The sequence below is a fragment of the Pleurodeles waltl genome, chromosome 2_1 (genome assembly GCF_031143425.1).
Source record: "Pleurodeles waltl isolate 20211129_DDA chromosome 2_1, aPleWal1.hap1.20221129, whole genome shotgun sequence".
Classification (NCBI taxonomy): domain Eukaryota; kingdom Metazoa; phylum Chordata; class Amphibia; order Caudata; family Salamandridae; genus Pleurodeles; species Pleurodeles waltl.
The window spans coordinates 111,417,987-111,434,923 of NC_090438.1; the positions used below are offsets into that span (position 1 = coordinate 111,417,987).

The window sequence follows — 16,937 nt, forward strand, 5'->3', positions numbered from 1 at the left end:
ATTCCCGGACTACGGCTCGGTCCCTTGGTCTTTCTTCAGCCCCTCGCCCACCACAGTCCACTTTTCGCCCCTTTTGTGGACACGGAAGGGGCTCCCGGTTGCATCCTCCACACAGCCACCGTGCCTCGCAAGCTGGTCTGCGTATGCGTGGCCGAGGACGCGGAATCCCATGTGGCTGTGGGATAGGGAACCAGAGGTCTGTCCAGTCCACCTCTGCCCCTGCTGCAGCCTCCAAACCCTCCTAGTCCGTCCCCTCACTCCCGTCCAGTTGGTGGCAGGATTCGCCATCACCTGCCCCACTGGGAACATATCACCACAGACGGGTGGGTTTTGCAGATCGTTCGAAAGGGCTACTCCCTCCCTTTGGAATCTGCTCCACCACCCATGCCACCATCCTTCCATCACCTTCCGGATGCTTATTTCCTCATCCCCATCCTGCCTACCCTGAGACGTTACCTACGATTCGTGGTAGGTCACGAGCACTTTCAGTTTACCGTGCTCCCCTTTGGCCTTACCAGCACCCCTCGGGTGTTCACGAAAGTGATGGCGGTGGTTGCAGCTCATCTGCGCAGGTTAGGGGTTTCAGTCTTCCCCTACCCCGACGACTGGCTGTTGAAGGCGGACTCGCCCGAGAAAGTCGTCTCCCACCTCAGGCTACAGTGAACCTCCTGCACACGCTGGGGTTCACTATCAACATGCAGAAGTCACACCTGACTCCCTCTCAGACGCACCCTTTTATTGGGGCAGTTCTGGACACTGCAGTTTCTGGCTTATCCTCCCAAAAATCGAGTCCAAGACATTCAGGCTATGATTTCGATCTTTCGGCCTTGGTCTTGGGTTTCGGTGAGACTGACTCTGAGGCTGCTGGACCTCATGGCCTCCTGCATCCTGCTATTAACACATGCCAGATGGCGTATACGGGCTGTGCAGTGGGACCTGAAGTTCCAGTGGGCGCAGCATCAGGGGAATCTCTCCGACCTGGTACAGATCTCGGAGGGAACTGCGAAAGACCTGCAGTGGTGGCTTTCAAATCCCAATTGGGTCCACAGCAGGTCCCTCTCCCTTCCCCAACCAGATCTTTCTATAGGGCCAGATGGGTCACTTCTGGGTTGGCGTGGCCACATGGGTGAGGCAGAGATCAGAGGCCTCTGGTTTCCGGCGGAGTCAGGGCTCCATATAAATGCTGGAGCTCTGGGCGATCAAGATTGCGTTGAAAGCATTCCTTCCCTCTCTCAAAGGGAAAGTGGTGCAGGTGTTCACTGACAATACTACCGCCATGTGGTACTCCAACAAACAGGGCAGAGTAGGGTCCTGGACCCTTTGTCAAGAGGCACTACACCTCTGGACATGGCTGGAACATCAGGGCATCACCCTGATGCTTCATCATCTGACGGGCTTCCTCAATGCCAGAGCGGACGAACTCAGCCATCGATGCACAGTCGATGACGAATGGCGTCTCCATCCGGAGGTGGCTCAAGGTCTCTTTCAGCAGTGGGGAGAACCTTGGTTAGATCTGTTCACCTCTGCAGAGAACGTGCAATGTCAGCTGTCTTGCGCGTTGGCGTTTCCAAGGTGGCACTCGCTCGGAGACACTTTTCGTCTCAAGTGGAACTCCAGCCTCCTTTACACCTTCCCCGCCTATCCCTCTTCTGCCCAGAGTTCTCAAGAAAATCAAGAACAACCGGGCCCAAGTCATCTTGGTGGCTCCGGACTGGGCTCGGAGAGAGTGTGGTGTCCAGAGATTTTGAGCATGTCCATCGATCCTCCACTCAGACTGACTCTTCGGGCGGATCTTCTGTCTCAGCAATAGGGGACGGTTCTTCACCTAAACCTGTCCAACCTCCGCCATCATGGTTGGAGATTGAGTGGCGCCAGTTGACGGCTTTTGCCCTTCCACCCGAAGTCTGCAAGGTTATCTTGGCAGCCAGGCGTCCATCAACTAAAACTGTATATGCCTGTCGTTGGAATAAATTTGTGGCATGGTGTACCAACAAATCTGTTGATCCCCTTTCTGCCCCTCTGTACGAGGTTCTTCTGTTCATTCTTTCTTTAGCCCAGCAGCACTCTGCTGTGGGACCCTTAAAGGGTATTTATCTGCCATTTCGGCCTTTCTTAGGCTACCTGATCAGCCCTCACTCTTTAAATCTCCTATTGTGAGTAGATTCCTAAAAGGGCTCACCCATTTATTTCCTCCCACGACATTTATCATGTCTCAGTGGGACCGAAATCTTGTACTTACTCATTTGTTGTGCACCCCCTTTGAGCCAATGCATAATTGTCCCTTGCGGCTCCTCACCTTCAAAACTGTCTTTCTAGTCGCAGTCACCTCTGCTCGCTACAGGCCCTTTCCTCAAAACCTCCATACTTGTCTGTGCACCCTGACAAAGTCATCTTGCACACTAGGGCATACTTCCTTCCTAACGTGGTTACACCCTTTTGTGGCCAGTCCATCACTTTGCCTACTTTATATGCACCCCCACATCATTCCCGTGAGGAGGAGAGAATCCACCGTCTGGACCCAAAAAGAGCATTGGCGTTCTACCTCAATCGTACTAAAGATTTCCGGGTGGAGGATCAACTCTTCATTGGGTATGTGGGTGCGAAAAAAGGGAAGGCGGTGCAAAAGCGTACCATCTCTCGATGGGTGCTTCTTTGCATCAAAATGTGCTACGCTTTGGCCAAAAAGCAACCTCCTGAGGGTCTTGCGTGCTCATTCCACCAGAGCATCTGCTGCTTCCACTGCGTTAGCACACGGAGTTCCTGTTCTGGATATATGCCAGATGGCTACGTGGGCGCCCCTGCACACGTTTGCTAAGCACTACTGCCTGGACAGTCAGGTCAGTCGAGACGGCTATCTTGGTTGTTTGGTCCCACAGGACTTTCTAGTATGATCTTGGTTTGCAGCCCACCACCGAGGATGGCATTGCTTGGGTATCTATTCTAAGGTAAGGAATCTGCAACTAGAAGTCTCTCTCAGATGTACAAGTTACTTACCTTCGGTAACAAAATACCTGGTAGAGACATATTCTAGTTGCAGATTCCTTACCGCCCACCCATCCTCACCACTTGCGAACTGATTTCTAGGGACAGGGATTCCTCCTTTCAGGTCCTTAGCTCTGGCGCACCAATCTTAGTGTTCTAAGCGGCTCTGAGCTTTGGCGTGGAAAGTCGTTAAAAGAAACTGATGTCACTGCGCGAGGGCGGCGTCTATGTACCACTCCTGACATCATCATGGTGACTAAAACGCCTGCGGAGTCGACCGACGCCGCCTACTGACACGGAAGGGTATTGCTCGAAGAAAAATCTCTGGATCCAGTCTGACGCCTGGGGGAAGATTCTATGGTAAGGAATCTACAACTAGAATATGTCTCTACCAGATATTTAGTTTCCGAAGGTAAGTAACTTGTACTTTATGCAGTGAGGCACCGGCTAACTTAAAATGAAAGATCAAGGGTAGGTTTCCAAGCAAGGTCATTGCGCCCTTCTGAATTTAGGCACTTTGTGCCCAACTCGCCATTGCCAAAAGCAGGCCCTGATTACAAGCACAAAAGCAATGTTAGGGCACAGGGAAGTGAAAGAACGCAACCCTGGTTCCAGCCTGCTCCACCCCATGAAGGTCTTGGATTTTTACCTCCCTTTTAGGAATTAGATGTTCAAATAAGGTGCAATTGTTATTTGGGTGCCAAACTGCAACCTAGCAGTTACTAGGAATGTCCGTTTCCCTGTGGCTATAACTAGGATGATAAAATCTAGAAAGCCACCATGCATTGGTAAAGCCAGTAGGCCTCACCTGTGAGTGCTGTTGGTAATGTTTTAGAGGCATGCTGTACAGCAGCGTGGATGGTTTGCAGTGTGGCTAATTTAAAAATGCACTATGCTGCAGCCAAAGCTAATGCGCTTTTATTAAAAAAAAAGTACATTTGCACTGGATGCATCATAGTCCTTTTTTATTATTAATTTTAGCCATGCTGCTCTACAGCATGGCTACAAATCATTGCCAAAGACTGTAATGCCCATGCTGTGCAACATAAACAAAAAGTAATGGCAAAGCCAATAGCCTCAAGGCAAGACCATTTGGCTTTGTCATTGTTTTAGGTCTCGGCACAACACCACTGTGATTCTGAGCAAATATGTTAATTTCCCCATGCGTTACAAAAAAACAAAAAAGGTGACATTTGGTTAAAAAAATAAAGTCCTGTCACATAACAAAAGCAATTGTTCCTGTTCCCATATCGTAGCGAAAATAAGCAGATAACATCCGTTGTCACAATAAATATCCATTTCAAAGGAGAAATGGGCTTCTTTGAAGCGTGTGTGGCATATTAAATCATAACTACAAATGGCAAGATGTCCAATAGGGACGACGGAATAAAAGAAATTAAAAGTAATACCTCAATCACAGCGCGATGAGCAGAAGAGCAGCAATGAAGCTGAAACAATCATCCATGCTCTAGCTGAGAGAAAAGAAACTGAAGCCCGCATGCACTGGCCGATTAGAGGGCAGCAAAATAGTGTGACAATGCAGATTTGTGAATGTTACTTTCACACAAGCAGATTTACAAAAAATGGATAAACAGAGATGGCCCTGCGCTCTCACCCACTCAAGTCAGTTTATCCGCCTGACTGTACATTAATACATATTCAACAAGGTTGTGGGGAAAAGAAGCTTAATACATGAATCATTAGCAAAATACAAAATCCACCATAAGAGAAAATTTACTGAAAAATACTTCTGTATTATTCTGTCAGTACAAATCACCAAATCACAATTCCTAATACATTAAACCATAGAGGTACTCCTAGTGTATCTAATTGTACAGATTTTTCTGAATATAATTGAGACAGGCCAGTTGCTGTCATAATATCATCACCATCCACATTATGATAATCTGCATTTCCTAGTCCTTCAGTTGCCGAGGTTACCAACACATGTATCGTGGAATCTCCGTTACCTCGGGGCAAAACCAGAGGTTAAATTGTAGAACACATCTCCAACATTACAGGGAGTGCAGAATTATTAGGCAAGTTGTATTTTTGAGGATTCATTTTATTATTGAACAACAACCATGTTCTCAATGAACCCAAAAAACTCATTAATATCAAAGCTGAATATTTTTGGAAGTAGTTTTTAGTTTGTTTTCAGTTTTAGCTATGTTAGGGGGATATCTGTGTGTGCAGGTGACTATTAATGTGCATAATTATTAGGCAACTTAACAAAAAAAAATATATACCCATTTCAATTATTTATTATTACCAGTGAAACCAATATAACATCTCAACATTCACAAATATACATTTCTGACATTCAAAAACAAAACAAAAACAAATCAGTGACCAATATAGCCACCTTTCTTTGCAAGGACACTCAAAAGCCTGCCATCCATGGATTCTGTCAGTGTTTTGATCTGTTCACCATCAACATTGCGTGCAGCAGCAACCACAGCCTCCCAGACACTGTTCAGAGAGGTGTACTGTTTTTCCTCCTTGTAAATCTCACATTTGATGATGGACCACAGGTTCTCAATGGGGTTCAGATCAGGTGAACAAGGAGGCCATGTCATTAGATTTCCTTCTTTTATACCCTTTCTTGCCAGCCACGCTGTGGAGTACTTGGACGCGTGTGATGGAGCATTGTCCTGCATGAAAACCATGTTTTTCTTGAAGGATGCAGACTTCTTCCTGTACCACTGCTTGAAGAAGGTGTCTTCCAGGAACTGGCAGTAGGACTGGGAGTTGAGCTTGACTCCATCCTCAACCCGAAAAGGCCCCACAAGCTCATCTTTGATGATACCAGCCCAAACCAGTACTCCACCTCCACCTTGCTGGCGTCTGAGTCGGACTGGAGCTCTCTGCCCTTTACCAATCCAGCCACGGGCCCATCCATCTGGCCCATCAAGACTCACTCTCATTTCATCAGTCCATAAAACCTTAGAAAAATCAGTCTTGAGATATTTCTTGGCCCAGTCTTGACGTTTCAGCTTGTGTGTCTTGTTCAGTGGTGGTCGTCTTTCAGCCTTTCTTACCTTGGCCATGTCTCTGAGTATTGCACACCTTGTGCTTTTGGGCACTCCAGTGATGTTGCAGCTCTGAAATATGGCCAAACTAGTGGCATCGTGGCAGCTGCACGCTTGACTTTTCTCAGTTCATGGGCAGTTATTTTGCGCCTTGGTTTTTCCACACGCTTCTTGCGACCCTGTTGACTATTTTGAATGAAACGCTTGATTGTTCGATGATCACGCTTCAGAAGCTTTGCAATTTTAAGAGTGCTGCATCCCTCTGCAAGATATCTCACTATTTTTGACTTTTCTGAGCCTGTCAAGTCCTTCTTTTGACCCATTTTGCCAAAGGAAAGGAAGTTGCCTAATAATTATGCACACCTGATATAGGGTGTTGATGTCATTAGACCACACCCCTTCTCATTACAGAGATACACATCACCTAATATGCTTAATTGGTAGTAGGCTTTCGAGCCTATACAGCTTGGAGTAAGACAACATGCATAAAGAGGATGATGTGGTCAAAATACTCATTTGCCTAATAATTCTGCACTCCCTGTATATCACTTATGAGAAAGAGAACATCAATCATATCAGATCAGATCCATCCCATAAACAATACCATGCAAGAACCAAAACCATATGTAAAATTCAAGTACCGTATAGTAAAGCAGGCTTCTCTAACCAGTAGCTCATGAACTGATAGCTCCTCAGCTACCTACAAGTAGCTGTCCTGTGTGCATCCCAGCCTGCTAAATGACAAGCTTTTGCTTGGCTGAATTAATTTGTGTGTACCAAAATTGAAAGGATGTATTGCAGACGAAGATCTGTGTATTTTCATAACTTGTAAGTTGGTATTTTGGAGCGAATAAATTTACTAAATATTTTTTAAATTGATATTCATTAAAAAATGATGTGACGTTGCAGTGCAACCATGGCTAATGTGTATTACCTACATTGAGGCATTCCACATTGACCAGGCCTTTTCTGCATTACTACTGGCAACCATGCCTGATGAACTGAGGTGTTTACTGATGTTAATCTTGTATATTGTGGCCACTTAGAATAGTCGTGTCTATTGTAGTCACTATTACAACAGTAATATTAGTAGCTTGGGATGACTTTCATTATACTTAAAAAATAGTTCTTATTACGGAAAAGGTTGGAGACCCCTGTAAAGGCATGCAAGGGAATGGCCTTAAAAGCAGCGAAAACTATGCTCAGTACATATTTTTTCTATTCTTAATGACACTTATTGCCCACCTAGTTCATGACCAGCAGCGGCATGTTTGATGCTGTACGGCTTTCATAGATAGTCATGGGTACTTCATGAGTTACTTTTATTACTCATTGAGACACACTGTGAGAAACTTGCACTGCTCTCTGCATGAACTCCAGAGGTCTCAGTCATGGCCCATCATAAACACCCACCCGCAACCCGAACTCACACAGCACCTAGAGGTGACTTAGTTCACAGTACACACAAACAAAAGTAATATTTTTCATTAAAAAACTACAGAAACATAATATCCTGGAAAAAGCAAACAGGAAATGCATCACTGACATGGATTACCTTAAAGATATTACAGCTATTGCTCATACATCGATTAGTGTTTTGCCTGCAAAGTTAGGGATATGAAGATAAGGTCTGATACGGACATATTTTAATCTTAGTTTTTAATTACCGCCAGGTCTGAGACCCAGAGGTACCTGCTCCACTTAAGGACCTGGTGATAAGTAATAGACATGATTGTTCTTTTGGTAGAATTTTACAACTAAGTCATTTGCATCTGTTTTTTTGTTTTACTCTTTTATGTCATTTTTTCGATTGATACCTGCTCAGTATCATTTCCAGTCTCATTGGATTTTGGCATATTCATGTGCACACTACCACGAAGTGAGCCAGTTTGCCATGAATAATTCCCATGCCTCCTGTTTATCACTTTATGGTATCTCTTTACTTCCCCCTTTCTCTGTTCACATGAGTGTGGTTTGTCATTGTGATAAACTATGCTGATAATTTGCCTCGCTGGTGGGAATTTGATGATTATATGGGTTAGAGGTTGACTTTCTTTGTCCCAAAAATGTTTAAACAAAGTGAGAAATTGAGCTAACGAACCATGGCAGCTACCCATCTTTTCTAATTTTCAGTCATTGATGTCTGCGAGACACACAGATTGTTCGCTATGTGTACTTTCTCAAACTGATTTGTACTGTGGAGGGTATTTGAGCACAGGGATATTGTATACAAGAAAACCATGACAATCTTAGCACCAAGGAAAGCATGGAGAAATTGTTAATCATTTGCTCTAGGAAGCATCTATACGATCATATAACTTATTGTTGACTTTTAATAAGCACAACTGTTGTTAAATTGTTTCATAATTAAACTACTTTTTTAAAACAGGATTTAGGGTTTGACTCAACTTTTGTCAAGAAGGATAGATCTGCAAGTCACCTAGATCACAAGCAAGAAATAAGTCAGTAAGTATAATTTTACTTAACAGATTTTAAATAATGATCTATGGAATAATCTGTAATTTGAGGATTTTTTTTTCTTTTTTAAACCGTAATATAATTGTGTATTTCCAAAACAGGGCACCATTCACAAAGATGAAGTCATATTAAAGTGACCTAGAAGCCGTCTGCTAATAAGGTTGAATACTGACTTGGGAATCAAAGACTAGGAGTGATTGACTGTTCTACATGATTTCAGTGCAGAAATTGCACATGATCATGTTATCAGTCTGTAAATTCTCAGCCCTCATTTCCTGACACCTGTATTGTTCATATTTGCTCTAGGCTGCTCTCTCACCTTATGCGTCCTTCTTCGCCCTGTGGAGTTGTTTGTTTTGTCCTGTCTCCTCATCCCTGCTGCTTTAAAAAAAAGATGTTCTGCTTTTCTCCATTGTATGTAGGTCTTTTTGGGTGATGTGAGACAACCTGTAAGTGAACATGCTGACTGCCTTGTCCACACATCTGTACTGTCCACCTAGTTAACCCTGCCTTCTCTTCCTGACTAGCCTTCTAGCCAGAGTTCTCTGTGCATTTCTGTGCTGGCAGATTTGTCTTACTGACATCTCTTGTTCTCTTAGGCACTTCTTGCAGTAGATACACCCGCACTGTTTTCTTGAAGTTGCCAGATGACTTCATGAGACTAGTGACACCATTTTCCAATCTGAGGTTTTCGTTTAACAACATTTTGCATTCTGGAACACTTATTCCTGGTTCACATCAACACATCAACTTAGCCATTGTGAGTAACACACCTTAAAACAATTGTTTGAAAAAAGGAAAGTCCAAGGTTGGAGCATCACATCCTCCGGCATCTGGAGTCATTTTAAAATCTTATTCCAATAGAAAATGTATTGGTGCAATATTGAGCGTCCTGGTCTAGCCACATGTTGATGCTGACTGATAGAACTGCATTAGTATGATGTGCACTTTGTACAAACAGTAGCGGGCTGCAGGTTCTGTGTCTTGCAGAACATCCCTTACTTTACTGCAGGAACCTTGAGACTGAAACAAAGTGCCACTGTGTTATGAGGAAGAAACTCAGACCTGATGTTACATTAAAAGCTATTCTGCCAAAGGATTAAAACCCAGGACTCCTATTTCACCCACTCTAGATCTCTGATGAAAAATGGGTGTGGGGACTTTTGTGGTAGTACCTGGACGGGATTCCAAGCAAGATAGTCAGGGTTAACTCTGAACACATGGCTAGATGATGTGACCACCTTAAGGAACATAAGAGTAAATTCACTATGGAGATCCCGTGGACGCTGCTTTGATCCTTGTTAATCTGTGAAGGGTGCTGAATGTATTTACTACTTTACTAATCTAGACAAGCCAGACAGTAGATAAAGCTTGAGGATCTAGTACTTGCAACACTCAGTATACTAAAATGAAGCCCTTGATTTTGGCACCAATGAAGCCTGTTTCCCTTCCAGTGTGAGTTGATAGCTTTACCTTATTTCTGTATTGTGGGCAGGCAGTCATTGACATCTTCTTACAGGATTTTTTCTTTCTTTTTCAAAGGAATCAAGTATACCATTTCCATTTCTCAGAAGAAAATTGTCCTATTGGTTGAGCCTCTCGTTATAATTAGTTTTTATTTCTGGACAATTTGAATCTTTTTTTCTTTGGGTTCCAGAACAGCTGGAGGTCACTGATCCTTATCCTTTGTGGGTAAGATCTTGAACACTCATGTCCATGGCCACAGTAGTGATGCACTCACCGTTGCACATTATGCACAGATTTTCAACAAAAGAGAAAGCAGTGATATCATAATATGACATCCTGGCTTCTCTGGGTGCTTTCAGTACAAGCACTTCTACTGATAACTCATTACATTATTCAGGTAGTTAGGGTCAGTACCTAGAACCATGTGACACTGTAAAGCGCAATATATCCATCTTTCCCTCCCTCATTCTCTCCCCTTCTCCTCCACCTCTCATTTCTCCAATCCAGGAGTGCCTTCCCATAGCTCATCTTTCCAAATATCCCTTCTCCTCACTCAGCCTGCCACTTAGGGACGACTAAGGAGATGGACTTTTAAGATATGACCCTCATTCAACCAGTGCTTGTCATTCTTTAAAAGCAAAGCAACACTCTTCTATTTCAAGGAACTCTGTGAAGCCTATAGTGATTAACGAGTTGGATGTTATATAGATGGCTTAAGAATTCTTATTAAACGTAAGCACTGTTCAAATGGTTGAGAAGCCTATGGATTTCTAGTTTGGTCTTCCATAGTCTTCAGCTTCTAGTTCCCTTCACCCTGTGAGAGGCTGAAAATGCAACTGACAATCTATAAACTCCACTGAACATGTGCAGAGGTCTTCCCATTCGCAGAAAATGTGCTTTTTCACATGGAATTGAAGGCACCTTCCTGAACCAGCTTCTCCTGTCTTTCCATGTGTTAAGCACAGTCTTCTGGTGGGCAGCGGGATACCTCATATGGTAAAGTTCTCTTAGCCCTAGATAACTCTTCTAAGCAGCATTGACGTGCAAAAGCCAAGGTTCACTAAGGGACACCAACTGCTGTATTAGTTTAAAATCAATTAATTAAAATGAGTTCCCCTTTTTCATGTCACAGCATCCATTGTTGATAGAAGTGGTTGTTTAAGGATTTTCTGCCAGGACATTTTTATGAGGGTCCACTGTCCCATATCTCCTTCTTAGGCCCTCATTAAGGATGACCTGGTGAGGAATGAGTTCATGGATTCCCCAGGGATCGGTATTCATCAGGTTCAATAAATATCTGATATCATATGTTATTCCCGTTCAAATTGGGAATAGCATTTCCATTTTGTTGCTTTCTGCACCAATATTATTCTATAGCGGTATTTACTGGCCAGTTCTCCCATGGTAAATTTTGCAGGTATGACCTGCTGTAATTCAGCTGGGGAAAATGTGGGGGAAGCAGGAATTATCGGTAACTAAACCTGTGATTTGATCCATGTGCAAACAGACATTTGAACGGGGATTGGAAAAACAGCCCACAAATAATAGTGATCTTAGTATATGGTGAAGATCAGGGTTGGAAGATTGATCTGGGAGAACCCAACGGGAGTGTCGTAGGAGTTATATTTTTTTTCCTTTCTATCTAGGGCTAAGAGAATTTCCTATTAGTGCTTAAGTAGGCTTAGTGAATGTACCGCTTCCCCATATTATGTTGGCATCTAGAAAAGATTAAACAAATTCCTTGGATATTTCAATTGGGAAACCCTTCTTTGCACAGTAGTTAGATCAGCCATTTGTAATTATAGTTAAGATGTTGTAACACGTATGCAGTATTGCAAGAAGGATTAAGATGGTTTCCCTACTGACTTTGAATTCTAGTCTTCTGCAGACACTCTTTTTGTAGAGCGATATATAGTTACTCTGCTGGGCCAGAACCTCTCATGATTGCTGTGCTGTGGGTCACTGTATAGTAGTGTTAAAGAACTCTTGCTTTGCCAAAGTCATTGAGCAGCATGGATGGAATCATTCCTGCCATTTAAAGTTGATGTCCTACAGGATAATTATCTTGAGCATCTAGATAGAAGAACTTTATGGGCACTTCTCTGTTACACTGAGTTTGCACTGGGAGGCTTATCTACCAGAAGAAATACTGTAATTTTCCACTGCCGTACAGATACCTTAAATATAGACATTGATTTGATACCTTGTCCCAGTGTCTGTGTGATTGTTTAATCATCAGAACAATGCTACCGGACACCCAGAGCCTCAACATTATGAACTCCAGCGGTATCAAGCCAGCTGGCACCAAATCTGTGTCCATTGAGAGTACACCCAGTTATGTTCTGTCTGGATAGATCTATCCCTCGTCATCTCAGTTGCTAGTTTTGCATGAAAGCTTTGTTCCTGTGTGCTACTGAAATGTTGTTTAATTTTTTAGTAGAATTGGGAAAGATTGATTTTTGTCATGTTTTCTGGGCCCAGCTACAACTTATTTCAGCTGAGCTATGGGATAAAGCATGCATACTCCTGCCTTGATTTCTTTATTTGCCTGGGTAAGAGTCTCCGTTCACTTACCCATTTTGCTCACAAAAGTGTTTTAGAAGTGCAGGTCCACCTATACAGTAATGACTGCTTTGGGCCACCTCACCCACTGCCGTCCTCGCATCCATTGAATGCTCCTTGGACTGATCTATTTTGTATATCTTTTTGTTAGGTGGAGGAGGTCCTTTTTGGTGAGCTTGTTCTTCTGCATTCCTGTCATGGGGCTGATGATTCACATGATGATTATGGAAGATCACCATTCTGTTGTTCACCACCACAACATGAGTACGGAGGACGCAGAACAGTATCACCAAAACATGTTCCTCGAGCGTCAACTCGTCCCCGGATTATCCATCATGAATTTGCTGTCCTTCCTGCTGTGTGTACCTGTTCAGGTAATTCTTTCCAATAATTGTACTTTTGTTAGTGTGAAATGAATAAATAGTGTGAAATGTTGTAGGACTGCATTCAACCCTGTTTGTGATGCTTTGGCTTTGCATCTGCCCAGCATATGGTTAATTTTTTGTTATCTATTTTCAGTATTAGGCCATATCGCATTCGAAGGTGGACATTGTTCTCTTATCTATAATTTTTTTTATAGAAGCGTTGTTTCCTGCCATGAAAAACAATACAGCCCCAATTATGCACTCCAAATAGCGCACAGGCCCCCAACCCCCCAAACCATCCTTTGTGAAACACGTTTACAAAGAGGAAACTGAATTATTCAGATACATATGATGACTCGCCATTTAAAGCAGAAGTCTTTCCTTTTGGCTTCATGGTGTTGTCTCCAGCAGTCTTCAATGTATTAATCCAGTCCCAAAACATTAAACTCGAAAAAGAGTCAGGGGGATGACACAGTAAGGATATTAGTGTCACATTTACTTTAGAGCGTTCTGGTGTCATTGATATTTAATGAAACTATAACTTAATTTTCTACATTCTATATCACATCTTTTGTGAGTTCATGCAAGCTGGGGGAAATGTTGTGCTCTGTGTTGTAGACTCACTGTGTGTAGCTTATGGTGAAGTTCTTGGCTCTTCTGCTCTGTTTCGATTGCTTGGAGAAAGTTCGGTCTGGGGTACAAGAGTTCTCGTGCTCCAAAAAGATCCAGATGAAATATGTGGATGGCCAAAACCTGTTGGAGTTCTGGAGACCTCAGCTGCTTGCCAGAGCCAGATGACACTGCTTGATTCCCTTTGGCTATTGAAAGTGGAATTTTAACAGTAAGGATGGAGGGAGTGAGACATCAGCCTTTGTGGGCAGCACATCTTTGTTGTATTTTCTAGTAATTATGAAGCAAGCTCCAAGGGGTAAGTGAAGGGCGGCCCAAAGTAGTCGACTGCAACTCTGTGTGCAGAAGCCAGCAACCCCTAATGGTGCAAAATTGGGAAATGGGAAGGAGGACATAAACAACAATGCATGAAGAAGCAGATACCTGCATTTCGAGGCACCTGAGCTCACTTAGTCAGGGTTTACCTTTGAACAGCCAATAATCCACAAATCCTAATTCTTCTCGTTTGGCAATGAATGCTACTTGGCATGCTGGCAAAGTTTTAGTTTATATTTCCATAGAGTGGCGTACTAGTCCCATATGGGCTACACCGAACCTTTAACAAGCATCGAAACATGCAGGTAGCCAAGTTTAGAGTAATTTAGATAGGTAAGTGCACCTGAGCAGAGCCATCATATATCATATTTAGGTGTAAGATTCATGAGGATACCAGACACGTTTTTACTCAGTTGTAAATAAGTGCACCACCCGAGAACAATTTTTAAAGCCTTTAATTTAACCACACATGATCCGTTCTTCTTGACAAGTTCTGAACGTCTAAAGCATCTTGATATATTCAAAAGTAAAGTTTTATATTATTAGGCTGGATTACAAATAGTAGATGACAAGATGCTTTATTCTTCAATCTGCTCAACTCAGAAGAATTTAAAGTAACTTAAGTTCACACTGATCTTTGCACTAGTTATTAACTGTTGATCATGTTATAGTTTCTAGGTGGCTGGTACTTCTACATTCAAGCATTCAAAGCGCTGAAGCACAGGACGGCTAACATGGATGTGCTGATCGTATTGGCCACCAGCATTGCTTTTGTCTATTCATGTATCGTTCTTTTGGTGGCCATGATCGAGAAAGCCAAAGTGAACCCGATAACATTTTTCGACACCCCTCCAATGTTGTTTGTGTTTATCGCACTAGGCCGATGGCTGGAGCATATTGCTAAGGTAAGTGTGAGCTATAAAAAACTCTTCCATTAACAGTACTAAACTGATGATAGACCTTGATTAATCAACTTGGTAGGCTCTGGGCCATTTCTCCCTTCTTGTTTACCAGCGTTTTTTTGGGTGGGTTGAAGGAGAGAGGACACAATCTCCACTACCCATAAAGTATAGTATCCTGCTTCCTAATCCTTTACCGAGATATATGTTTTTTCTTTTTAGATAGGTCTTTTTTATTTCATGTTATTTCTGTGTTTAGTTGCAGTGCTTTTTGCGTACTCTGTGTCTTAACATTTTCATTCTACGCACACTTTTGGCTATTGTGGTTTTTTTTTTTTGGTATTCTCACATTTCCACCCATCCTTTTTTCTCTCTATTGAATCTTTTCTTGCGCCCACCAACACAACCCTTCAAAGGTAGGAGTGTTCTCTACATCAGACTTCAGCAGGCCTCCCCTAGTTCAGACCATCTGAGGCCTTGTTAATGTATTTTGGTTTGTAATGTGTTTGAGCATCCTTGAAAATGACGGAAAATTAAAATTCATAGTTGTAATCTGGTGCTACAGCTTTATTTTATTGCATTGTGACTTGTGTGTGATTGGCAGAAAAGGTTTTTCAATATAAAAGGCTCCAGGGCACTCTTATATTGTGTACCTGATCTTATCTGTACAGTAGTCTTGTCAATTAGATTTGTTCATTTCTTATGGTTAATGTATTTTAATGTCGGTCACTTTCTCTTTGGCTACTAGCTGTTATCTGCTACTTAGTATGATGTTTAATATTTGTAATTTTATCTAATTAGGTACTCAGTAAGTTTTCACTTTGAATTCTCATTCCATAAGCTATTCATTGGTACTTTACAATTAAAGATCTATCTTACAAAGACCGTTGTTGTTAACTTTGTGCTATATTTCTAGAATACTTTATAGAATGTCTACACAATGCAACTCCTAGAAGCTGTGTGTGAAATGCAAATAACTAATTAAAATAGTTAAACATTCTTCCAGTACTTGATTAATTCCCACTGCCGGTAAACCCGCTCTCACTTATTGGCCGCATAAGTGAGTGTGAATGGTAGATGCACATAACATTTGTTAGTTTGCGTGACTGGCAGGCAGAATTGTTCTCGTTTCTTTCCTTCCCATCCCTCCTACTGATGGTGTCAAAAATAACCATGCCTGAACATGTCGAAACATCTGATCTGGTGTGAAAACGAGCATACGTTCAGGCAGTTTCCAGTTTATAACCTATTCATCTACATTAAGGCGATCATGTTTAAAGAAACTGAGTTAAAGTCTTTGCAGTATGTTACTTGCATCAGTTAAAGCTTCGAACCATGCCATTCCAAACAGAGTATGGCCAATGGGACTTACTTAAAACGCATCCTCCTTCCATGTGATTTTATGATAAGTGTAATGGTTGTAGAACCATGAATTTCTTATCTTCGTGTTTTTTAATGCTATCATTATCCATTCTTTGGTTTCCTGGAAAGCGAATGGTGGTTGTAGTTCTAATGTTTTTTTGTTTTTGTAATTATTGCAGGGTAAAACATCAGAGGCACTGTCACGACTAATTTCCTTACAAGCCACAGAGGCTACCGTAGTGCATCTGGGAGCAGACAGTTCCGTCATAAGGTATTACCATTTCCAGCAGATGTTTCTGTTTTTCCCTTGGTTGTGTTTTTTTTTTAATTCAGTGCTCAGTAACTTTGTACACAAATGTATTCATTAATTCCATGGTATTATGTTAAATTTGCCATCATCAATAGTGAGGATCAAGTGGAGGTGGAGCTGGTGCAGCGTAACGACATTGTGAAGGTGGTCCCGGGAGGCAAGTTTCCAGTGGATGGACGAGTTATCGAGGGCCATTCTATGGTCGATGAGTCCCTCATCACAGGTACTTTTGTTTTTTGGGCAGGCGTTCATGGGAAGATAATCGTGCTTGCCAATAATCGTTCTCCTAATGCATAATATTTGAGCATACCTTCAGGTTGCGAAATGAAAGACTTCTACGTGCAACAAAGTTTGCTTACAGAAAAGTAATGGAGTTTACAACATTTTACTATAAACATCCAGTGAGTAATGAATATTGGTTTGGGGAATCTCAATATGTGCGATGCAGGTCTGTCGAGTGATTCCTTGATTTGACAACTGTTTGCAATAACAATCTGCAGCGTTAAAATATTGGTTACTCCGTTTTAGTAAACCT

The 16,937-nt window shown here is 42.4% G+C and overlaps 1 protein-coding gene across 2 annotated transcripts in view; it reads left to right on the forward strand.

Annotated features, from left to right (window-relative positions):
* Window positions 1-16,937, forward strand: part of ATP7A (ATPase copper transporting alpha) — a 307,765-nt gene that overhangs the window by 190,095 nt on the left and 100,733 nt on the right. For both annotated transcript variants that reach the window (XM_069211097.1, XM_069211107.1), the window contains exons 8-12: window positions 8,404-8,480; window positions 12,673-12,895; window positions 14,503-14,736; window positions 16,272-16,363; window positions 16,498-16,625. In XM_069211097.1, coding sequence (XP_069067198.1) covers window positions 8,404-8,480; window positions 12,673-12,895; window positions 14,503-14,736; window positions 16,272-16,363; window positions 16,498-16,625 — 754 coding nt within the window. The remainder of the gene's footprint in view (window positions 1-8,403; window positions 8,481-12,672; window positions 12,896-14,502; window positions 14,737-16,271; window positions 16,364-16,497; window positions 16,626-16,937) is intronic.